Source organism: Hibiscus syriacus, unplaced genomic scaffold (genome assembly GCF_006381635.1).
Source record: "Hibiscus syriacus cultivar Baekdansim isolate YM2019G1 unplaced genomic scaffold, ASM638163v2 tig00110319_pilon, whole genome shotgun sequence".
Taxonomy (NCBI): Eukaryota; Viridiplantae; Streptophyta; class Magnoliopsida; order Malvales; family Malvaceae; genus Hibiscus; species Hibiscus syriacus.
In genome coordinates, this window is record NW_024062678.1 from 246,016 (window position 1) to 271,687 (window position 25,672).

Sequence of the window (25,672 nt, forward strand, 5' to 3'; positions counted from 1 at the left end):
CGAGTCGAGCTCAGCAATACTCGAGTTCGACTCGGCTCTTTACACCCCTAGGTAAAACCACTAAATTATGCTATAAATAATTTTTAAAATTTATAATATTATTTTTACTTTAAATCGTATGGTCGTTGTCTTTAATCCCATTGAATTGTATTAATTTTGCCTTTTATGGATGAAAATCGTCGTTAACTATTACAATATTGATATGTAATTATTTTTTAACAATTGTTACTAATAGCAAATTCAACCGTTGTTGATTAAAATTGATCAAAAGATTTAATTCATTTAATTTATTAATTTGATGGCTTAATTGATTTAAATCAAAAGTTGAAGGGCTTTAGTCATCCTTAAGCCATTGAAAATAATATATATAACGGGATTAAGATCAGCCACGCTTTGCCCAGCTTTTCTCAATCGCGTGCTGTTCTCTGTGATATTCAGAATTGCTCCACCTGACACAACTTCGGGATTCATTGTTTCTCCTTAACTTCGACTCTGTTCTCCAATCCCATCTTTTTTTCTTGAGTCTCTTGAATTCGTATGATTTTTTTTGTTATGTTAGGTTAGGGTTTTGGAGCCATTCATAGTTTCCTTGATTTAATCGTTGTATCGAGCAACTGATCAATCGTAGCTGAAATTTAAATCACCCCCTTTATTCCTTTTTAAATTTGGGGTGAAGATTTCAATGGCCTCCGCTAAAGAAAGTGACATCGCTTCCGATACTCCTTCGTAAGCTTCTGTCTCTTTTGCTCTGATTTCCTCGTTTCTCTTAACACAAATTTTGAATGGAATACGTTTAACACAAATCATGTTTTTTTTAATGAATGAATGAATTTTCAGGCCAAAAAACGTGTACAAGGATCCGGATGATGGGCGGCAACGATTCTTACTCGAATTAGAATTCGTGCAATGCCTTGCCAACCCTACTTACATCCACTGTAAGTTTTCAGTTCCTCCTGAATTAGGGTTAGACCGCGAATTTCTCAAATGGAATACTTTGGTTGTTTATGGTAAAATTCCCGAATTAATGCTCGACCACATTCACGAATTGGATCAATTTGTCTGTTCATTGTGTCAAATTTTAATTAATCTAAATCATTAGTTGTCTTGTTCTTTAAGTTCCATTCCTTTTTATTTGCGTTGCATTCACTTGTTGAATTTGTCAATTGGGTGCATTCTTCATTGATAGTCGCGTAATTAATTTGTGATGCAGATTTGGCTCAAAATCGCTATTTCGATGACGAAGCATTCATTGGATACTTGAAATATCTTCAATACTGGCAACGACCAGAGTACATAAAATATATCATGTCAGTAACCTGAAAGCTTGCCATTCTATACTTTAGGCTTGGATTCCTTAAAACTAACATATATTTTACTTCAGGATAAATGATGAGTAATAGCTACATAGTTAATTTATAGATCCCTTGTTTGTGTTTCTCTATGCAACACATGAACTTATGTAACAAGATGATTGCAGGTATCCCCATTGCCTCTATTTCCTTGAACTTCTTCAAAATGCGAATTTCCGAAATGCAATGGCACATCCTGCCAACAAGGTTTGGCTCTAATCCTTCTTCCTCATCCTGATTTCCTAATAAATATTATCACATTGAAATTCTTTTTCTTCAAATCTCCTTTGTAACAAACGTCTTAGGAATCCCCTTCTTAAGACTGGGCTCATGCAAAAGAAAATTGTTTTGATGGTGATGGATAATTAGAAAGAAATACAGTTGTTTTTAGAAGGTTATAATAATGTTTGTTGTTTTAAGATGCATAGCATCAAAACCAGTAGTCTATGTTAAGAGGGATATTTTCAGGCATTAAAGAACAATATAATATGATTCTGTGGATTTTGTCAACCAAAATATGTTTGTGATCACTGATCACTGAATGAAATATGTGTTATTGTTTTATATCAATATGATTTCATGTTCACTTTTTGGATATCTTTTAATTTTTGCACCTAAAATTTATAGGAAGTGGCACATAGACAGCAATTCTTCTTTTGGAAGAACTATCGAAATAATCGGTTGAAGTTCATTTTGCCTAAGCCTCCGCCTGAAGAAGCTCCTACACCTGCAGTCCTGCCCCCTGCTACTGCTCAACCTCAGCTGCCCTTGTCAACTAGCAATATTACTATGACAACTGCTCCTCCAGCTCCTGCTTCAGCGCCTTCTCCAATGCCTTATGGCCTTCCCTCTGGATCTGCTCTTGTGAAAAATGATACGAGGAATAGTGGAATTGATCGAAGAAAAAGGAAGCATGTAAGTTTGTATCCACAAAACCAGAAGCTCAGTGTTAGTTAGGCATTCGATAACTTTTTAAATAAATGTAAATATATATTTATATTGCTATCCTTTCATGGAGGATCTTAAAGACCCTCATTCTGATGATAATATCACTTTGATCATAACAGGAAAGAAGCTTAACTTGACCAACTACTTATGCTGAAGTAGCAGGATGTGTATTTCATGAGGTAATGCTTTTTCTGTAATTAAACTGATTAGCCACTATTCTTATGTTCCTAATTGTTGCTTGTTAATAGCACTGTTGCCATTAAGTGAAAGCCCCGCTCTGCTGATATATTATCTTAATTAGATGCTTTAGTGACTTGTAGCATTCACATCTGTGTATGTGAACTTTTACATTACACCAAAGCCTTGCCACTATGCATGTGTGATTTCTGCTATATATTGATACTGATCAATGGTCAAGTGAAAGACAGAATCCTATTTTGTTATACCTCTGCTTTTGGTGTACTTGTTATTAGTGAACGAACGATAACACAACACAATAACATAGAATTGTTTTGCAGGTTCATTGACCATTGCTGGGGGAGCCGTTAGTGGACGAACGATAACACATTGTAAAGGGTTATTATCGCGGCATAATTGTTAGAGAACACTATACCTCCCCAAAAGACGGATTTACAACGGCGGCAAGCTGTCCTTTATATTAACTAATTTTTGCAGTAGTATTAGTATAAACCATGACACGGGATTGAATTTGTAGTGCCCTTTGTTTTGCCTTTGAATTGTCTAAATGTAGCTGAAGCTTGTTTTTCGTAATTGAAGTTATCAGACGTTTAAATTGTAGTGCCTTTTTTATTCGATTAACGTCGAGCAGTTTTATTATTATCATTGGAGGATCAATGAAACTAGTGCTTCTAAAAGCATAACTTGCAGCTAGCTCCGTTAACCAAACGAAAAATATGTTGCCCTCGTATATTTCACGGTTTTTGTAGCATCATCCTCAGGCACTAGTCATGCACGCCCCATAGTCTCTGCTTCGGAAACAAAACCATAGCCAATCTTGAGCCGATAATCAAATAGCCTGTACCATTTTTTTATTGGAATAACGTAATTAAATTTCTGAAGAAGACATTTTTGCAAAGCTATACTGGATAATTCTGTACTGTCCCATACCTCTCTGGCAGAAAGTTATGGGATGATATACTATTCTAAAAAAGTATGGGCAAATTGTCTACTTTTTCCCCACAAAGAGCCTTTTGAGAAGATCTAAGAAGCAAAAGCAACAGCAATCCCTTTGAACAACAATGACTTCCATTGCCATATCCGCCTCCTTAATAAGAGCTTGCAGTTCAAATCATGTCACCAAGAAGCAACATGCACAATGCAAACCAGCTTATTATCTGGGGACAAAGCAAGTTATGAACACTGTCATCTTAAATGTTGAAGGCCAAAAAGGATTTAAAATCGATGAAAAAGAGAAACCATCTTAACAAATTAATAGGCCAAAAAATTCCGAAGATAAGTCGACAGACGAGTTCGAGACCGGAGCTTCAACTACGAAGTTCGAGGATGAACGATGGAAGAGTGGAGCATGGGATTTGAATATGTTTGTTAGAAATTGTAGGATGGTGTGATTGTTGCCGGTGAGCTCTCCATGAATATCTAATTGATATCTACACGCTACATGTTGTATATACATATACGAGACTCCATAACTGCAATTTTCTCTGGTTTTTATAGAAGCAAAGAGGAGAAAGTACTTGGAGATGATCCAGAAGCTTGTTCAAACCAAGAACCAGTCCACTTCAGAAGCTCAATCATACCCTGGTGGGCATGGTTCATGCAAACATATCTTCCCGAGGCTGAATTGCTCGATGGTTAACGTCCAATTCGATCGGTCAAGTTAGTTTCAGATCGGTTCAATTTGTGTGTTAAATTTTTTTAACTTGCAGGTCGAGCAGCAATGATAGGGTTCTTCATGGCTTACGTGGTGGACGGTTTAACCGGGATGGATTTGATCGGACAGACAGGGAATTTCGTGTGCAAGATGGGATTGTTTGCAACGGTCATCGGTGTCGTGCTGTTGAGGAAATCCCAAGACTTTGATAACCTGAAAACTTTCGGATGAGGTTACTTGCTATGATAAACAATGGCAAGCTTCCTGGAAAGATGACAAAACTGGAAAATCCTAAAAGTCTTTTAATTTAGTTTCTTTGTATGATTTGTAAGAGTTTGTTTCTTCTGATACAAGGAATTATGGAAGTTCAAATCTTGCTTGGAATTTTGCTCTCTTACTCATAATGATTAAGCTTTTCCATTAATAATTTTCCTTTTCGTCTTCTTTGCGCTAAATCGAGATGAAATTATAAAATTTTAGAATTAAAATTATAGAGTTGATGTTGAATTATAATTTTTTTATATGAATCAAGTGGTCATATTGGGCAAGAGGGGTCGTACTCCAAATTTTTTAAAAATTAACATTTAATCGTCGGTTTTTAGAAGAAAATTTTAATTTAATCTCTTAGTTTTTATAAAAGAAAACTCTCACCAAATTTTATTTTTCTGAATATTTTTAATTGAGTTTCCTCCCATTTTTTTATTTTTATTAAGTTTCAAAAAAATTAAAAATTTCAGTTAGACCCCCAATTTTTTTTCTTTCTAAAAATGTTAAATTAAATCCTTCAATTTCTTTATAGAAAAATTAGGCATTAAAATTTTTAAGTAAGCTTTTCAAATATTTTGTCCATGTACATAAGTGAATTCTAAATTTTTAAATTTTTAATGGAAGTTTAAAGGTTATATTAAGGTTGTTAGCCTTTTAATTGTCCGGTGACCGAAATGAAAGTCTTTATTAATGACAATAATTTCAATGAATGTTGTTTTATGTCAGTGACTAAAGTGAAAGCATTCTAAGAATGTAACCATCATTGCAGGTTACAGAATTATCAGCTGAAAACAACAGTTCAGGCTTGTTGAATGCAAATGCTGTCAATGAAAGTAACCTATATAAGGGCCATAATGACCCTACTAGCAAAACACATGTAAGTAGGACTGTAAATGAGATGAGACAAATCGTGCGCTATTTGAACTCGACTTTATTAAAACTTAGCAATACTCGAGCTCAACTCAGCTCGTTTACAGCCCTACCTATTAGCAACATATAGAGGGAAAATGTTTATGATGGATGATCCATGAGGACCTAACAAAAAGTTCTATATCCACGACTTCCACAAATAACAGATGAAGTAAGAATAAACAACAATGGATATATCACAAGAGGTTGAAGAGATTTCATCATTGATCGGGAGGTTTACATATTATATATGTTTTATTACCAATTTTGCACTCAATGCCACCAAATTTACTTGTGCAAATACGACTCTGTAAGGATCCTCTAAAGCCGGATGACTTTGTTTCGTCGTTGATCACTTTTTTAAGGGAACCGCTAATGTCTCCTAGTGCCCAAGCCAAGGATATATGAGGCCTCGGATCCTGTAAATCGACAAACAATATGATATAAGATCTTAGCTCTAATATTATGAACTATTGCTGAGACTAGGCAATTAATTTATTACACCCCAAACCTTATAGAACTCTGGAAGACTGTGAAGCTTGTAAACCTCATTAACGGCCTGAATTTGCTTTGTTATCTGAGAATCAATTGCAACCAAGTAAATAAAAAAGAGAAGTAGCATATAGATAAAAAAAAAACTGCAAGACGAGCATGCCGATTTGGTCTACAAAAAACAGCCATCCTAAGCACATTTATACTGCAATTAAACATGATATATGACACAAATATCCAAACAGTATATGACAAACCAGTGCAAGTAAACATGATATAGAATTTTCACTCCAATTGAAGCATCGATCTCTAGATTTTTATACCACTTTTAGACAACCGCTTCTCAGTTTTCACTTTAATATGTTAATATTAGAAAAAATTATAAATAAATTATACTGCACATTTATATACGAAATAATACTTGCAACCATGTTTCTGGTACAAGCTCATGAATTGGATTGCAAAACATCATGATGCATAATAAACTAAAAGTAGTAAACAACATCTTGAAAGGCAAAAACTATACAAATATAGTTATATTAACATGTTATCTCCTAAAATGTAAAAACATACATTTATATAGCAAGTAATTAGTCATCATACAAATGATAATATAGTCGTATAGTGTAACATCAAAGGTAAATTTGCAGATGGGAAGGAATATTATCTATGTTTCCAGATATGAAACATAACTTGGAAATCCAAGCATTTCTTCTGTCAAAAATGAAATAAGCAATAAAGCTATGATATTTTATCCTCTTGTGATTTATCTTTTCTTTTTAATGGACATGTCCACACATAGCCAAGCAGTGGTTCATCAAACGGTGAAATTGAGCTCAATATGTGAAGGAACTACCATTTCAATAAAAGAAGAAAAGAAATCCAACACACTTACCTCTGCTAATCCTCCGCTAACCACTTCAAGTGAAACAAAGGTGCGTGATTTATCATCATTGACGAAAACCTCCCATTTGTTAAAATCGATCCAATACCTATCCGAAATAAGAGAAATGGCCAAAACCATATTCTGGAAATCAGAAGGAAGAAAAAAAAACAATAGATTTTTTTAGCAATGGAGCTAAGCATAAAATAAGGATAAAGATCGAACCGCTTTTGAAACTGAAGCTTCTGGCGAAGCATTGTTACGATAGAGTCAATCTGGTGAACTCTAATAGGAACTGTCCTTCCTAAACTTATGTGGAATTCCCTTCCTAAGGCAACTTGTTCGAGCTTATGTTCTTCTTTACACAGTACATTCAATGGAACATCAATATCCACAACATGAAGACCGGGAACAAAGGACGAAACTTTCTTCAAAAACTGACCCATCTCTTTCTTTGAAACAGAAGGTATAAAAACTGAAATAACAGAGTAAGCAAAAACAAGGGCATTCTTCAATACTATTGATGAAGAAATGTAAGGTAGCATTCTATATGAAACAAATTAAAGGCGGGCACCTGGAATGTAGACGTGCAAAGCATAGTTGCCTTCAACGTGAGGGAAGCTTCTGACTCGGCTGGGCTGACCAGTTTGCAAGAAATCCAAAGACCCTTTTTGATTGTCAAGAAAAAAGAAACAGTTGATGGGCATAAAAAGGAAGGTAAAATTCACTAAAAGAAAACGATTGGAAACTGAGTATAGTTCGAATTACCAAGGGAATTGGGAGGGTGGAGGAGAGAAACAGGAGGCGGAGGGAGAGGGGATGAGTGTGGCTCCTCCGTTTGGGGTTCCGATTTGAACGGAAGAATCGGCGGAGAGGAGTCATCGGAATCGGAGTCCGATGAGGCGTCACCTCCATATGTTGCTATAAGGGCTTCCATTTTCGAACGATTTGAAATCGACACTTAGTGAGCACGGCGGCGAAGCTGATAAAGATCCCCGACGAGGCGAGAAGGTGAGCTCTTTGTTTTCTAGGCTTTCCTTTTATTAATCCTTGTATTATGTTTAAATTGTGTATTTACTCCATGTATTTTAATTTAATTATTTTTAATTCTTATATTTTGATCTTAATCTAAATATTAATCATTATATTTTATTAAGGAGAAATTTGTTATTTATATGTTGAGTGTAAGTAATAAATCTAGTTTTTTAATTTGATTATTTTAATTTTTTATAATTTAGTTATATTACTTTTATATTGTTTGTATTATAACTAAAATTTTAAAATTTGAAATATATAATAATTAAACATGATTAGATTTAGTTTTTTTCAAATTTATCATTAAACTTTAATTTTTTTTTATTTTACACATTCAATTTTAGTTTGTGTATCATGTTGGTCCTTACAAACAATTATCAACTCATCTCCGCCCGTCGTTGTTGATCAATCACTGTTATCATTTGTGACAAGATTGATATTATAACATTTTAATTTCACTGTTTTTTCTTCTCATCGGATTGTTTTCTACAAAACTCACTCAAAATCGACAAAAATCCATTTAAAGCTTCGATGTTCAAATACTTCAATAACCATCTAGTGAAACGGCTTTAAGGAATCTTGTTTATCTTCTAAAAAATATTTTTCATTATTTAAATTTTCGAACAAACACCTCAAACCACAAATTCAAAACTTTGTCATTATCATATGACTAATTATAGCAATGTGTAAGGTTGCCCTTATCATATGAGTCACGGAATATGTACCATTCTCTTAGGAATCATAAATTCCTCAAGGAAGATGTGATATTGAGATTTGTTCCTATATTCTGAAATCTTGGCAGCATTTGTTAATCTTCAAAATATAAATGAAAGAATGTCATTATGAAATCTTACATTACTTTGAAAATATAAGATCTCACATTACAACACAAATCAATCGATCTTAGTAGGTAAAGGAATGATTATTATGCTTAGAGGTCCTAGGTTCAAGCACAACGACCGTAGAGTATTTGAGCGTTCATTGCCAAATGATTAAAAGTCTTTAAAACATATACTATCACTTGTAATCACTCTAGATTAATAAAAAAAACGGTCACATTACAACATACTTAGAGCAAATCTCACACCAGGATAGTATGTGGAAGTGACAACATCTTCCTTGATGGTAGGTTCGATCAGTTCTCTTCAACATTGATCTTGTAATTAAGTAACCGATCAATATAAGTTTTAGATGATCGAATCAAATTGATTTAATATTGATCGATTAAATTGATTAAACCGAATCGAATCGAAAATAAATATCTCCTCCCTTTGTAGATAACGCTCACACTCTATGAGATCTGCTTTCCACGTCGAAGTAGGGAAGGGAGGGGTGAGTGGTATAGTATTGATCAGCAATAGACACCCAAATATCGATGAAAATATCTTAAGAAATGGTTTCTGATTCTAAATCATTAGCATACTGAAACCAGATATAAACAGTGCATTTATTGAGAATTGAATATACATCACGAACACTCAAGTTTCAGCGTTGAAGTAATGGAAATTGGGTCCAATTCTCAGAGCCAACTTTGATTGGGAAATGGGGGTGTCGCATAGCATGTGAGGTGGTCCGATGTATAGGGGTGGTGACCTTAAATCCTACCTAAACATGTAGGGTTTAGGGTCACCCTGACTTTACATGTTATTCTTTATTGGGTAAAGTACATAAATAATATCTCGACTATAAGTTATTTTGTTAAGTCATTCAATTATTAAAACTTATAAAACAGTCCCCTAATTATAGAGATTATTTTGTTGAGTCTCCCAACTATTAAAAGTTATGAAATAATCACCTAACTATTCATTTGTTCCATACTCGTCCTTTTCTGTTAAAATATTGGCGAACGGCTGAGCTTGACGTTAACTTGTTAACTAAGATATGATAAAATATGATCCCAAAACCGTTTGAATTATATTTTATGGATCGATTCTCTGTTTACATTATGTCGAAGAGTTAGTGCTTGAAACATTATGTAATTGAGTCAGTGCTTGAATGCAACGACAATGACAGTAGACATCACTAAAATATGATTTTATTAGATCCCATTCAACATGCTAACGTCCAGTCAAACGTTCATCATTTTTTTAACTGAAAAATATGAGTTTGGAACATATAAATAGTTTGGGTGATCATTTTGTATCTTTTAATAGTCAGAGTACTCAACAAAATAGTATCTTAGAGTAGATGACCATTTTATAACTTTTAATAGTTGAGAGACTCAACAAAATATCATCCTATATTCGGAGGACCATTTATGTACTTTATCTTTCTTTCTTTTAAGTTTATAACTATTTTTTATATTTATTAGACATTAATATCCTAAAAGGGGTCTCCCTTATCTACAACTTTCACACCCTAAATTCATCTTCTTCATTGGCCTGGATTTTATCTCTATTACTATTAAACTTGTAGATTGACTTTTAGAGACCGTATAAAAAAAATAGTTATGAGTTAGTTTAAAATGAAGAGATATTAAATCATTTTAATAAAATTAATGATTTGAATCGTGATATTATAAATGAAGTCGATTAATTTGATAATGGACTGTCTTACTTGCCGGAGAGTCCCACACGGATTGAGGCAGTTGAAGCATAAGTTTACAAGTTGAGCATGTATATTTGGGCTGCTCCACTGAAAATGGGGCTCTCTATTATCCTTACTTTTCACCAAGTTGATGTGCTGAATAGTTGCTTTTAGTAGTTTTCGGTTTTGGGTTGTGTTATAACGAATTTATGAGCAACAGCAGATCTAAGTGTTGTTTATAGTGATCATTTGTTTATTTTTAAATTTATTTTTTTATGATAATTATTAATTTTATTAATAAATTTTTAAGATGGTAACGAATCGGTCGAGTTGAATTAAAGTCCGTTATTGAAAAAGTTTAACAATAATGATTAAGACAATATTATTGAAAGATGATCAATACAATGATTAACTTAGTATCTTTCGTCCATTGATTTTGTTTTAAAAAAATGACATTATTGTAACAATTTGTAATAGTTTAATGGAAAGCCTACAACAATAATAAAAAAAAAACAGCGTAATTCAAACTATCAATACTAAAAAATTTTAAATATTCAAAAAAAAATTGTTAATACGAAAATTAAGATTTCCCCCTTTAGCTTAAACGTCATTGGTTCCTCTTTTCATCTTTGATTGATAGACGACGGAACCAATCTTGATGTTGGTTATCGTCATTGATATTTATTGTTTTTCCTTTAATTTCTCTATCTTTATGACAATTTTTTCTCTATTTTTAGCATATTTTCAGTTGTTTGTCCGTTGTTTTTGTTTATTTTTTTTCTTAGGGTTAGATTTTACATTCGCCACGACTGATCAATATGACACTTATTTATTATCATGTCGGTGCAGTCGGATTTGTTCGTATATATCTTTTGTTTGAGTTATTGATTAGGTTTTTAACATTTTCCTTGTATGGTACCTGAGTGATATTAAGTGGCTAATTTTTGTGTGGTTATAGAAAAATATCTTATTTATGTGTTTAGTTTATGATTATGGTTATAAACTTTCATTGTAATTCTGAATATTTCCGCTTTTTAATAAAATTAATGACTTCTATAAAAAAAAAGATTAATTCAAGGGAATAATATATTTTTAATTTTATTATGAAAATAGTACCCAAGTAATATTGTTTAAAGAATGATATCCTTTTCGGTCACCTAAGATAAATGCATGGTCAATTGAAAGCAACTTTGTTAAGGCACTTACAATTAATCGTGTCTTTGCCCTACGTGGTAATGCGTTTTAGAGCTATGCATTCTAATTAGATTGCTTCAGTCAATTAGAATGCAAAGCACTAGCATGTCTTACCACGTAGGGCAAAGACATGACTAGTTGAAAATGCCTCGATTAAGGCATGACCAACTGAACACACCTTTATCTTATGTGATGTATTACATTATATATCGAACCAAAATTATAATTTTGGTAATTATAAATTTAGCTTGTGTAAGATGGATCGTGACCAAAATGTTTTTAAACTTATCCCATTTGTTGTGGTTATATGCAACTTTTGGCCGAAAAAAACCTAACCTAACCGGCTTTTAGGTTTTTATGTCAATGATTCCTACTTATGATGGTTGTTCAAAGTCACCTATGAACTCAAATGTGGTCCACATCCCTTGGATTTTTTTTCTCATACTCCAAATAATATCACTCTTTCTTTCCCTCAAAAGACAGATGATTAATATACATATTGGTACCTCAATTTGATTGCAAGATTCAAATTGATACTTAAGCTTCTCTTGATTCAGTTAGGTGCTTGAACTTGATTTCAAGGTTTAATTTGATACCTTAACTTAGTTGGAGACAAATACAAAAGGGTTTCGTAAGAGCACATAAAACCCTAGAATCTTAGTTGTGTATATAGTTGTGTGAACATAAAATCCTAGTTTAACTAAATTGTAATCTTTTTTCTTAATTTATTTCTTCGTCAAACGGGTCACGCCATAAATTTTTCAGATAAAGTCATGATGAAATTTGAGTCATTGACTTTAACAATTCAAATGGTTAAAGATAGTAAGTATCAATTTAAATCAAACAACTAAGTTTCAATAAAAAAAAATCAAGTTGAAGTAATTAATCAAACCATGAAAAGTTTAGGTATCAAATCGAACCCTGAAGCTACATTCAGGTGCCTGATTCAAGAAAGAAAACATCAAGGACCAAAGCAAACCTGGAAGGCAATTTCGAGTAGTGAAATATATACTTGCCCAAAACATGGAAGAACTGAAGGTGGCTTTGAGAAAAGAGAATTCACGTGTCAAGATCATGTCATTTTCGTGAAAGGGGTGAGAATTCATATCCCAAAATAAAATCCAAAGATGAGAAGTCAAAAGTTATCGTCTCCTCCTACAACACCACAAGCAAAAAAGGTAAACGTTTGCTCCTCAATCAATCCTGTTCGGCTTGTGATTGCTTACGTATGTGTATCGTTATGACCACAATTAATAAATACTTTTCAAATACACATGTATTGATAATAGAAATTTTTTGTATGGAATGAACACCAATAAAATTTTAGGATGACCACAATTAATAAAATAAATAATAAACATTAAAAAATATTGATTTTAGGGTAGGCACGTGCCCACCCTAAAGTATACATGCATCCGCTACTACTTATCAAAGATACTACCACTCAATTTGGTGCACCATTACCACCTTCCTCCATACCCTCCCTCACTTTGCTCTGCATACAGCCCTCAAATTCAAACACATGAAATATCTCTCGTTTTTCTAAATATCTTCTTTCTAGTTGCAATGTGACCATGAGGCTTGTTGCACCCTAGCATAACTTGCCCATGTGGTTCAATTTTCTAGATCAACTTTTTAGAAGGATATTAGATGGAGTCGAATTAGGGCATGAAATCATAAGGAACTGGATTATTTTAACTTTGAATTTGATAGAGTTAGACTTACGTAGTGTTGCAAAAATAATAGTATTGCTGTAAAAAAAAAGTAAAACTTGATCGTGTCACGGAAGAATAATAGTCTTAAAAGTAAGGGGTTGTTTGTTTGGCTCTGAATGGAATCATTCAGTGCTGAATGTTGAATCGTTCAGCATTCAGACTATTTGTTTCTAACATCTGAATGATTCAGTGCTGAATGATTCAGCAAAACAATGTTGAATGATTCAACACAGAAGTACATTCTGAATGATTCAGAGCCATTATCAAACAACATGTCACATTTAGAGCTAATTCATATAGAACCTTTGAATCATTCAGCGCTTAATCATTCTGAAGTAAACAAACAACCCCTAAATGTATATTGATTGTGTACTCCTCGTAATGGATGTGATTTCCCTAATATTAATACAATCCTTTAAAATTTTGTACACTTAAAATCTGAATCGGATACAAAGACGAAACCAGAATTATAATTCAAGATAAAAAATGAGAGGAGAAAAATCAAAATAAACCAACACTTAAAAGTCTAAATAGATATTTATCCCTATATATATTTTTAATAATACAAAATTAGGGAGCTTCCAACCTTACATATAGTTCAATCCCTGAGTGGATACCGTTGATCTGAATGAGAGAACTATGTGAGAGATTTGTGTCTGAATGATCTGAAATGAGCACAAAAAGCTCTTTATTTATAAGCTGAAAGAAGAGGTTAAATATAGTTAGAAAATATCTCATTAAATTTGATTAACGAGTTATTTTCAGTCACATGTTAAATTAATAATTGGCAGAGTCTTAGATAGATTGACATCATTATTACTACAATATCTTACAAGAAATGGGTTCAAACACATTTAAATATTGTAAGTAATCCTCTAATTTAAGAAGGTTTTGACTAATTAATCTAGACACTTATAAGACATTCGTATCTTATAAGATATTATAATAATATCAATATCAATCAAACTAATACTCAATCTTTTAATTTCTTCTCTTCCAATTAAGTCAGTCCTCTTGTGGGACTAAAGTAAAAGGATAGGGACCTTTTTGTACTTGCAAGTTCAAAACTTATATTGGTTTAGCAACGGACAGAAGCCATGTTGAAAGTATAAAGCTTAATGTAAAAATAATGATCTAAATTATATTTAAAGTTAACTTTAAATGTTTAAGTAATTTTTCGTTAAAAATAAGGGTTTAATATTTATAACATTATATTTTTAAGTGTTTAGACCGTTAAATCTGATCGTTAAATGACACGTGTCATACATATAAAATTTTAAAAAATTTAAATAAATTTTTGTAAGCATGACACATGTTACTTAACGGTCGAATTTAATAATAGACACTTAAATTGTAACATCAAAAACGGTAAACATGTATTTTTAATGAAAAATTCTTTAACCGTTTAAAATTAATTTTAGATATAATTTAAACACTTGTTTTTTCATTTAAGGCAAAGTAAACTTATTACTCAACCTTATCAGCCAAAAACAGTGATATAATCATGAAAGACAATCCATTTGTGGGATATACTTGAGGTTTATATGTTATAATTTAGTTGAAAGGGCGGTGGTGCGATTCAAGCGTGGTAGTGCCTCTTCCATTGTGCCCAAGAAACTCGATGATACAGGGACATGTGCAATCGCATAAAAAGTAAATGGTAAATTACATATTTAATCATTCATCTATTCTCATAATTCTATTTTGGTCACTCAACTATAATTTTTTAAATCATATCTAACGTTATGTTTTGAACATCTACCGTTAAAAAATTAATGTTGATTTGTCACCATAAATTGATGCAATTTTTTTATTGAAAAATAAAAATTGTCAATATCAACAATCCTGTTGATTTTATAATGGTGGGTGACCAACGCATAATCAAAACCTAAAATTAGGTTTAAAAAATTAGTTTTTTTATACGAACAAAGTGATTTCGGTGATTAAAGGGATGATTAGTGGCAGATCCACAACAACTTGAGGGTAGGTATGTGCCCACCCTGGAATCTAATTTTTTTTCGATTAGCTAAGTATTTTATTGATAATGTTCACCTTGAAATTTTATTTGTGTTGATTCTATTCAAAAATTGTGTTATTAACATATGTGTGTCCACTCTAAAAAATATTTCTAGACCCATCATTGGGGATAGTTGTTATTCCTATAGGTCTTAGGATTGAGCGCGACATCTTCACGGGTGTTTAAACGTTCATTGTCAAATGAATGAGAGTATTTCGAACATATATTACCTTATAATCACTTTGAGTGACCAAAACGGAACCAAGGAAGTAGATGGATGGCTAAATACATAGTTTACCGAAAAGTAAATACCATCACAAGTGGCCTTAACGTCAATATCAACACCCCACTATAAATAACCCCACTCACGAACCACATCAACCGTTCACAGCAAAGGAGCTTTTTAAATCTTAATTTGGAGAAGAAAATGCAACTCAATTATCTTCATTTCTCCTTGTTTCTTTTCGTTTCGTTGGTTTCGTTTAATTTCGTTGGTGCTGGTGCTTCCGGTGATCGGAAAACACTGACAACCTCTATGGAGGGCTCGAATGCTCCGAGCGGTGCAACTGGTTCTGCGCATGGCCCTAACTGGGACTACAGTTGGGGATGGGGTTCAAGCCCCGGGAGTGGATGGGGTTATGGTTCAGGCTCCGGGAGGTCACCTGATGGGTTCGGGAGGGGTTATGGATTCGGGTTTGGGTCCGGGAGTGGGTCTGGTTCAGGGTATGGATATGGGTCAGGAAGTGGTGGTGCTCATGGCGGTGGCTACGGTTCTGGAAGTGGACAAGGAAACTCTGGGGGCGGCGGCTACGGTGGAGGAAGTGGTGGTTCGAGTGAAAATGGGAATGGCAACCATTGGCCGTCAGTTGACAGAAACCACCATGGTTAATTGAACCAAAGTTCTTAGGGTTCGCTTGTGAGGAGACTATGCTTAGTATGTAATATAAAATAGATGGTGTGTAAAATTATATATATGGAGTGTACGGCAGTTTTACAAGTTAAAAAGCTTATATATGTTTATGTACTGATTTTATATAGCTTGAACTTTCCCTTTATTTGCATGATTGCCTTGTTAATCTGTTTCATATGTATTTAGTTCGTTTTATATGTTCTTAGAGTTAGATTGAGCAATCAAATTGAGAAAATCAAACAATCGATTCGAGTTAAATTAAAAAATAATTATCCAAAATAAATTCATTTTGAATTTACCATAAGACAAACTTAAATAACTAAAATCTTAAAAGTAACAATATTTTTATGAATTTAGAATTGTATGTTTACACTCGAGTTTAAGCTTTAGGTTTGTTCTCTTTGGATGTTCGAGTTTAAAAAATAGTGAACAAAAAAAATCATAAAACTTAACAGAATCAAACCAAACCAAATCGAAAATTACAATTTTTATGCCATTCAATTTCATTTTCATTTTCTAAAAAACTGTAAAATATAATCCGGTTCATCTTTTGTCAAAATATCAAATCAAATCGAATACACCCTAATAGAATTCGTAAATTCAACTTGGATTACCTAGAACATAAAACTCATTTCATGAACTTAAAGTGATTCAAATATGAAATAGGGTAAAGTACACAAATGGTCTTCTGATTATAAGATATTGCTTTATTGAGTCTTCAGCTATTAAAAGTCACAAAATGATCTCTCAAGTTGCTTTGTTGAGTCCCTCAACTATTAAAAGTCACAAAATGATCATCTAACTATTCTTTACGTTTCAAACTCGTCTTTTTTCGTTAGAAATTAACGATAGTTTAAATTAGACGTTAATATGATGACTGAGATATGATAAAATCTGATCTCATAAGCTCAAACAACTATCATATCTCAATCAACATGTTAATGTTCAAGTTAGACGACTATTGATTTTTTAACGGAAAATGACAAGTTTAGAACATAATGAATAGTTGAAGATCATTTTATAATTTTTAATAATTGATGCCTCAACAAAATAATATTTTATAATCAAAAGGTAATTTATATACTTTTCTTATGAAATAAAACTTTTCAATTCGAAAAACTAAAATAAATCAATCTAATCAACCAAAACAGTAGGATGGAGAGTGCAATGCAGTGCATTATATCTAGATTTCTTTGGCTAAATAACGTGTGCAGAGTTATTTTAAAAAAAATTATATAGGTGTTAAAAAATTTATTTTAGTGTCTATTATTTACTATAATATACGTAGAACTTGTCCTCGGGAGTAAATGACGATTTGCACACTCTCTCCTTTCCACTCAATTCATCAATGGCTTCTTACGAAGAAACATCCGGCTTGGAACTCATGAAGCGACATCTCCTCGCTTATTTTGTTTCCATGGAATCCCTTCTTTCCACTCCTCAACCCCATAAGTCGTCTCTCAGCCAGCGCCGTCCTTCTATCAACGTCACCATGCCACCACCCACTGCCATGTCTGCTGCAGACGACAAAAGGCATTACAGCTGCGTGAGGAGACGGCCGTGGGGCAAGTTCTCCGCTGAAATCAGAGACCCTAACGGAAAGGTTGTAGAATTTGGCTTGGAACATTCGACACCGCCATTGAAGATGCTAAAGCTTATGATACAGCTGCCTTTAAGCTACGAGGAAGCAAAACGATATTGAACTTCCCTCTCGAGGCAGGGAAATCAAACTCATCTGATGACTCGTTTTCAAAGAAAAGACAAAGGGAGGAAGAAGAACAACAACCAGAACCAGAAAAGAACGTAGAACGTAAAGCAGGAGACGGAAAGTGTGACGGCGTCGGGAGTGTGTTTAACGCCGTCGAATTGGAAAGGGTTTTTGGGATAGTGAATATGAAGGGGATATTCAGCATCCCTCCGTTATCACCTTTATCTCCGTTTGGGTATTCTATTTCCGGGCTTGCCGTTATGTAGCCGTTTACTAAATCAGGAAAGGTTTGCTGACGTGGCTGGGTGAATAATAATAATCCACCGTTAACGGCCGTGAGGAAGGAAGTATTCTGGATTATTTATTAGGGTAAATTATATGTTTAATATCTAAGCTATTAATTTTGGTTAATTTTAATATATAAACTTTTATTTTTGTAAAATAATACCTAACATTCGATTTTTATTTCATTTTAGTACCCTATCGTTAAAAACTTATATGACATAACTTCAGTGGACGGATAACCAATTTGAATGAGGAACCACGAGAGAATGACGAGTCGACCAATATAATTCAGTTTCAAGCCCATCGAACAATGAATCATGGAGATCAAAGGATGAAGTAATCGAAAAATCCATCGTTGATTTGAGGAGATTGAGGCTTTTCCCGATGAAACGGAGGTTAAAATCGCGTTTAAGGGGTCAAAAAGATGCGGGCTAAAAGTTTGGGCTTCATCGACCAACGGATGCGACGATCAACAACTATAGACGCAGCGACCGACGAGCCAATCTGTTAACTTTTCAATAGCAAGGTACTAAAATAAAAAAAAAATTAAACGTTAAATATAATTTTAAAAATATAAAAAATTAAGTATTAAAATAGAGCAAAACTGACAGTTTAGGTATTAAAAGCATAATTTATCATACTTATTATTGGTGTACATAGAGTGTAGGGTTCAAAAGGAATGCCAAACAATAAAGCACTATCTTTTCAATTCGAATAAACTATAATTATATGTAAGATATTTGAATTTAAAAATAAATACGAATTCAATTTTAAATTGGATAATCTTATGTTAGTTATTTGTTTTATTAATTGTGTTCACCATGAAATTTTATTTACACTCACTCGCATACAAAAATTTTAGGTTGTTAATATATGTATGACCCCCTAAAAGATACTTTTGTATCAGTCACTAACTTAATGATTAATTATTGTTCTATCGCCTTAAGGTCAATTTGACAAAAAACTATAGAAGTTTGAAAGCTAAAAGAGACGCAATAAAAGTTTTAAGTTAAAATGACTAAACTAACAAAGTTGGAGGGCCAAACATTTTATTTTACCTTTTAAGTTATACATTGAATAGCTGAATCTACAATACTATTTTAAAAGGTCAAACGTAGTTTACAAATATATTGGCAGCGTGTCATGATGATAGTAAATTGTCGAGGCACAATCCGAATCGAGAACAAACATGCAGCAACCAAGATATAGCTAAATGGCAGGTGATAAATCTACTAGATAAGCGTGCAGGCCAAAGGAAAAAGATTTACCAGATAAGAGGCCGTAAGATCGAACCTTCCTGCCGAGTTTGTGGTGCAAAACAAATACGTGTTTGCGTCGGAGCATCGATTGATCGAATCTAAATAGATGTAATCTTCATGTTGTTGATCAAGTCGATAGTATCTTTACACACTTCCCCCCTTTTGATTCATCACAGTTGAGGAAACTGGGTTGGTTTGTCGAAGCAAGAAGTCTAGCCCACATCCTATCAGTCAACTTCACTGTGTTTTGAGTCTCAGTAACATGCTGAAACAGAAATACCGTAAAGCGCAATTCCATGTCAGAGATCGACTCAAATACAGTACAGAAACTTGATTAATTTGCTACCAGGCAGGAGGGGGGTTCTTGTAAGGTAAGGAAATAACTAGTTGAGTTTCGAATAAATTAGTTCATGGAAAGATATTTTCACTTCAAAAGGTAAATGCAATTAGATATCAAGCACAATCCGTTAGCTAAAAGCAGTGCAAGCGCTAAAGCTTACAGAAATTAGAATATAGGCATGTCTGCTGTTTACAGGTCCAACTGTGAACCCTGTATATCCAGCCATGGCCCCGTGCACGGCGCTTTGAGCAAGAAGAGTGCAGTAAATGTTGTCTGACGCATTACTTTGGATAGCTCGTATCATGTATGTTGGATCTGGAGAATGAATTTTTTTTTTAGTTTTATCGCAATGCAATAGAAAATAATAAGAAGTTCCGATCTAGAAGAGAGTTAAACTTTGTCCACTAACTTCCACATTAGAACTCAAGCAAAGGTTCTTAAAATGAAAAGATGTCTCGTATGAAATTTGGCGTTCATGCAGGTAGATGATTTCAAACCAGCTGCATTTATGATAGCACTTAATTTTGGCAAATGAAACCGAGAAAAATATGTTTCCAATAGGTTTGAAGTAAACCGTCAGTTCATGACTTTATGTTTGGTCATAGTATCTGAACAAGGCATCATTTAAAGTACTAAGGATAATTGAACAGACAGAAGAATCTTATTTCATGAGGGGAGCACAATCGCACATAATCAACTGCATACCATACCAAGTAATTGCAGCACTAACCACAGTATACCTAATTATTTGCAGAATATGGATTATGCATATCTAAGAATTTTCTTGTGGTAAAATTAGCATGACAAAACTCCCAAGTCTTTCAGCTAAGATTATCTTAACTAGAAAAATGACTGATCAAATAAAATTGCACTAGCCACAAGGACTAGAGAGGAGGAAAAAAAACGATAATATGTCGGGCCTTACCAATGTATTTCATGTTTATTGCCATCTTCCGCTCCTTAGTAAAATGATCCTACATTAAGTGGTAATTATTAAGGGGAAATGATAAAAGCACAAATGAAAACAACAAAAACAACGTTAATTACCAAAGACCCTCAGTAACACAATATAGTTACAATATTCTTCAAAATTATCACCATGAATTGTCATGTTAATACACTAAAAACCTTTCGTTGTGGATCTCAAGTAAGAAAAGCATTCTAATCAGAAATCAAGCATCGGTCCATAGAAAGTTTTCAGCTCAGACAAAAATGTTAGATACAACATACTAGGACATTCTTGTGATTCACTAAGATTTTGTTTCATCTCATGGTATATAGTTCAGAATGCATGAAAGAACATTTCGGATTTCCCTAATCTATATAAATTTTCATACTAAACTTGCATTGATAAGTAATCATATAAAATGAAATCAGACACAGAATCCAACAAAGGAATATTAACTATGATTATAACCAACTTCAATGTACATTTTCAACCAAAAAGCTTCTGGAGAAAGGTTGCTTAAGGAAAGGAGAAATCAAAAAACTTTTGCTTTTTCCATTAAGGTATTGTTGAGTCTGTGATACCATTAGGCACTGAATTAAAAATCACAAACTGATAAGAGAGTTTACGCACCCCACCTTGATGTTTTGAGTTAACCAGAGACCAACATCGAGGAGAAGCCTGTTTCCATATGCATCTTTCTCATCAATTCCATGCATACCAAGAAGAAGACAAGAGAGGAGATAGTAATCTAACATTCAGTGTAGTTCGTAGGTATTTATCATATGGAGCTTGTTGCATACAAAAAGGGACAAAGACCTTACCACATCTCGACTTGCCAGTGTTGCAAACATAGCAATGAAACCTGCACGATTAATAGTTACAAAGCATGCCAGCCACACCACACGCACAGACACATAATATATATTATTTCCACACATAATAAGTAATTACTACATAATATCTATAATATTGAAAACACTAACCACTGTATCTTCCCATGAGTTTGACAATTCCAATGCCATTTTCTACACTTTCTACCTCCACATGTGCAGCATTAATGGCCCTTTGATCTTCTTAACGGCAGTATCAAAACCAAAAGATTTATAGATCACCTAAAGGCAGGAGCAATTACAATCGGTTGCCTTCAAATTTGCATATGGAAATCATGTTTCTATAAGAGAATTTATGAAGATATAAAGGGCTTTTAATGATTAAGAGAATATAATATAGAGAAACAGAAGAAATATGTAAACTTTACAGTCAATAGTTGGAAAAAGAGGCGCTCTGATTGACTAAAATTTAAGATGCAATACATTCCAATCATTTTAAAATCTGCAGATATCAAGAACTCATCGTTTTTTAGTCTACCCAGGAACAATACCCTCCTTGCTGGAAGTATTATAAGCTAAAAAGGTCACATGAGATAGGACCATAGAGAGATAAGTCTTTTTTGAGTCTACCCAGGGACAATACCCTCCACAGCATGGTTATCAACAGTATAGACAACAGAATAAATTGTAATTTCAGATGGACGAGAAGAGATGTGACATTGAGAGATAAGTAATTGAATTAGTGAAGGAGAAAGAATCCCAACGTAAGATTTAAGGTGATACATTTCTTGTAATGCACTTCTTAAGTCCCTACAAAAGTATGAGGTTTTTAGAAATCCAGGACTCTACATATTGATACTTTTCTCATTTAAATACTCTCCAAGTTCCTACAATGATGGTTCCCAAAGCAACTCAATTATTTCATAACCATAATATTCGTCTCATTTTTACTCTGAATCACTCTCAATCCTGGTACTTGTCAAAAAAAATTTATAAGGAGAGTTCATCTATCCAATTCAAACAAACACGAAAGGAACTGCTGAACCAATTATATTTCATTTATACTCTTTTCTTTATCATATTTCTCTTCCAAAATTTGATTCATTTCTTTTCTCCGTTGCATCAACAAAAACAACTCAAGTCTAAAATTATTAATCATTACAAATTTCATTTTCTCTACAGTACTCCAACTGAAACAATTCCGAACTCTTTCTTTAAAATAGAAAATTGTCAAGACTCAACAGCACGGAAGGAAAATAAAATATAAAGGCTGAAAAGTGAAGTGATTACCGGCAAATCAGGGAGGAAATTAGTCAAGTGAGGGACATCGTCAATGACAAAGCCATCGTCGACCGCCGTATCCGAAACCTGAGCCCTGATCGGAAAGTATTGGCGGGATACTAACGGATTGTTGAGGTAGGAGTTTCGAGGGTTGAAGGAGCGGAAAATTCGATTTCCTCACTCTAATTCCGGATTGTTGAAGGAAATTAGTCAAGGGAGTTGAAGTTGGCGCGGGAAAAGCTCCGGAAAGAGGGCTGGGAAATCGTAGATCCTCAAGGGAGTTGAAGTTGGCGCGGGAAAAGCTCCGGAAAGAGGGCTGGAAATCGATAGATCCATGGGGGAAAGTAAATCCAAAATCTTCACGCAACTTCGATTTCTTCGCTTCTTATTGATGGCAGTAAGGAAATAAGAGATCCCCAGCTTTGACCGTTACTATTGATTTCTTGTAAGAGGCAGTTAAGTCAAAATAGGCTCATGGTCATTCATCTGTCAACTTTTGAAATCCAGATGACAGCACAACTCCAACTTTAATTATCCTCACTCTAATTCAAAAGGCTTAAACGAAAAATAAATTTCCAAATTATATATTTTACTGATATTAAATATTTAAAGAAATTTTCATTTAATCATGTAATATTTTTTTCATATATTTTTATATATTTATACCATAATGATTATTAAATTTAATTATTAACTAACATATATCGGTCTCATATATTTTTAAAATTTTTATTATTTAAAAAAATAAGAATATAAGTTTTAAGTTACAAAAAAGAAATAATCGAAGTCTTAGAATATTTTGTTCAAATCTTGTACCAATTGTGGTCGGCTATTATCGACCGCCTTCATTATATTTGAATGGTCATCCCCATATTGTCAACCATCCTTTTTATTATCGTTTTGTCCCATTAAATCTATAAATCTATAAGCTGAGATCTCTAATCATAATTGTAGACACGTATTTTTGTCCGAAGATTTTTACTATTATTTTATAATTTTATTTTGCTTTGCTTATGTTAGGTTATTTTAATTTATTTGTTGATAATTATATAATAATGTAGCATGACAAATAGATAATAAAATATGATATATATATATAGTAGTTTAAAAAGATAATAAAATATAGTATGGTGTCAGTTTTGAAATTTTTAAATATATATTATATTATTATTAAATTTAATGTTTTTTACATATTATATGATTGTAGGCCTAGCAAATGGTGATCCAATGATCCAAATTTGCACGCATGGATGTACCTGCAACAAACGGAAAGAAAAGGTCATTCTCAGCCACGTATGATAACTAGCAAGTTATCAGGAGTTACCCAAATAATCAGGCTCCATGATCATGAGCAGAGATAAAGAAACTGTAAAGGGAGGGTCGGTTTTATTGGCAATTAACCATCAGAAACGGGGTCAGAGGAAAAAGAGATTGGAGAGACAGAGATATATCATCAAGGAATCGGGAGTAAAAGCAAAAAAAAAACTTCCATTGTATCTCTTTACAGAAGGTAGATAGCAAAACGGAAGACATGATACTATATTTTCTTTCAATTTGAAAATCAAAGGAACGGAAGAGTTCGACCGTTTCAACGAATCAAAGCAATACAAAGTGAAATTTAGTTCCAAAGCAATACTAGCACAAGCAGTGAATTTCAAAAGCAATACTAGCAGTCCATAAACAGGTTTTCCTTTATTTTATTATCATCATCTATTTCCTTTTTACCTTTGAAATGTTTATTCATGTATGGGTTGTGTAATCTTTCTTTCGAAGCATATAATAAAAAGAAAATTTGGGGATTTACCTAGGCTGTTAAAACGAAAGTAGGTCTCGTTGACTCCACTTTTTCTTTGTGTGGATTCTGTCTCAATTTTAACAAACTTTTCGAAAAAAAACCAAAGCAAAAATTAGAAGAGATGAATTGGTTTACCTATTTAAGGGAATGGTCATCGGGGAAGTAGAAAATCGTCGTAGAGGGCGATCACCGGAGAGGTTTTCTCGATCGCATAGTGTTTAGGGGTATTATAAACTGAGGTAGTTTAGGTGGCTTAAAGGTTGTGGTGAGAGGTCTCGGTTGAGAGTGGGTTTTGGTGGTCATCAAGGGTGGAACTACCGTTCATGGGGTTGAAAAAGGAGAAGAGATGAGTTTGAGAGGGAGTGTAGTGAAAACAAATAAGAGGTTCTAGGTTCTGTTTCTTGGGTTCTAGTCGAAGACATAGGAGGGAGGAGAGGCTTGAACAGCGGTGATGGATGTTTGGGCGAGGCAACACCGTGCGTGGAAGAGTGAAGAGGGAAGCGTGAAACGACTGGGTATGTTTTGTGTGAAGTTAGATTAGTCTAGGTTTAGTTATTTAACTAGGTTTTATATTAATAGTTTTGAATAAATTAGTTTTTAGTCACTAACGCTTTAGGGTAAAATTTAATTTTAGTCCTACAGTAAACTCATTTCATTTATTTAGTATCTTGCATTTTGGTCTGCATGCCTTAGTTATTTCATGTTTTCGTCATTTATAATATAAAATATTTATAGGCAAGTATGGGTATGATATGAACCACTGGTGACATTTTTTGTTTCATTCATGGATAGTAATTCATATATTTGAAATGTTTATTTTATCTAGGATATTATATGATGTATGTGTAGTCGTATGTATGCATGTATTTAAATATTAAATAGGACTTAATCTTTTGTACCAATATTTCATGCATATACTACGCATAATGCGATAAACATTTTTTCTTTAAATTATTATTTGAAAAATCATTGTAGATATTTATTACGTATTATAATGCCTGTAATGTACATAAGTTTAGTCATTTTAAAATGTGAGAATCCCTTAGCATGTTTAAAAATAGATATGTATATATATATATATATATATATATATATATATATATATATATATATATATATATATTTATA

At 33.3% G+C, this 25,672-nt stretch overlaps 3 protein-coding genes and 3 pseudogenes across 4 annotated transcripts; 4 read left to right on the forward strand and 2 right to left on the reverse strand.

Annotated features, from left to right (window-relative positions):
* The first annotated feature begins 432 nt into the window (after positions 1 to 432).
* On the forward strand, positions 433 to 21,882 carry LOC120117261 (mediator of RNA polymerase II transcription subunit 31-like). Its single transcript, XM_039137557.1, has 10 exons — positions 433 to 726; positions 838 to 935; positions 1,211 to 1,307; positions 1,478 to 1,556; positions 1,977 to 2,264; positions 2,417 to 2,476; positions 2,816 to 3,020; positions 3,333 to 3,416; positions 19,369 to 19,371; positions 21,869 to 21,882. Exons 1-6 carry the CDS (start codon positions 683 to 685, stop codon positions 2,432 to 2,434), a joined length of 624 nt encoding a protein of 207 aa, XP_038993488.1. The 5' UTR covers positions 433 to 682; the 3' UTR covers positions 2,435 to 2,476; positions 2,816 to 3,020; positions 3,333 to 3,416; positions 19,369 to 19,371; positions 21,869 to 21,882.
* LOC120117128 lies at positions 3,557 to 4,476 on the forward strand (annotated as a pseudogene).
* On the reverse strand, positions 5,494 to 7,720 carry LOC120117259 (U6 snRNA phosphodiesterase). The gene is made up of 6 exons (XM_039137556.1): positions 7,469 to 7,720; positions 7,275 to 7,367; positions 6,926 to 7,175; positions 6,713 to 6,809; positions 5,837 to 5,902; positions 5,494 to 5,744 (listed from the first exon to the last, which is right to left on the reverse strand). The coding sequence occupies exons 1-6, from the start codon at positions 7,635 to 7,637 to the stop codon at positions 5,547 to 5,549; spliced, it is 873 nt and encodes a 290-aa protein (XP_038993487.1). The 5' UTR covers positions 7,638 to 7,720; the 3' UTR covers positions 5,494 to 5,546.
* Positions 15,582 to 25,672, forward strand: LOC120117262 (holotricin-3-like). Of its 2 annotated transcripts, XR_005515607.1 has the most exons (2): positions 15,582 to 16,160; positions 25,650 to 25,672. XR_005515607.1 is itself a non-coding variant. In XM_039137558.1 (1 exon), the coding sequence occupies exon 1, from the start codon at positions 15,615 to 15,617 to the stop codon at positions 16,074 to 16,076; it is 462 nt and encodes a 153-aa protein (XP_038993489.1). In that variant the 5' UTR covers positions 15,582 to 15,614; the 3' UTR covers positions 16,077 to 16,201. The 2 variants fall into 2 exon arrangements, 1 of the variants encoding a protein (XP_038993489.1); XM_039137558.1 differs by lacking the exon at positions 25,650 to 25,672 and having other exon boundaries at positions 15,582 to 16,201.
* On the forward strand, positions 17,446 to 18,094 carry LOC120117260 (annotated as a pseudogene).
* On the reverse strand, positions 19,204 to 23,598 carry LOC120117129 (annotated as a pseudogene).

Bases quoted from the DNA above. Each gene is read 5' to 3' on its own strand.
- LOC120117261 (XM_039137557.1), top strand. From the start codon at position 683: ATGGCCTCCGCTAAAGAAAGTGACATCGCTTCCGATACTCCTTC. The intron at 727-837 runs GTAAGCTTCTGT...ATGAATTTTCAG, and splicing joins ATCGCTTCCGATACTCCTTC to GCCAAAAAACGTGTACAAGG. The intron at 1,308-1,477 runs GTCAGTAACCTG...AGATGATTGCAG, and splicing joins GAGTACATAAAATATATCAT to GTATCCCCATTGCCTCTATT.
- LOC120117259 (XM_039137556.1), bottom strand. From the start codon at position 7,637: ATGGAAGCCCTTATAGCAACATATGGAGGTGACGCCTCATCGGACTCC. The intron at 7,368-7,468 runs GTAATTCGAACT...ACAATCAAAAAG, and splicing joins CCACCCTCCCAATTCCCTTG to GGTCTTTGGATTTCTTGCAA. The intron at 5,745-5,836 runs GTTTGGGGTGTA...GTCGATTTACAG, and splicing joins GTCTTCCAGAGTTCTATAAG to GATCCGAGGCCTCATATATC.
- LOC120117262 (XM_039137558.1), top strand. From the start codon at position 15,615: ATGCAACTCAATTATCTTCATTTCTCCTTGTTTCTTTTCGTTTCGTTG.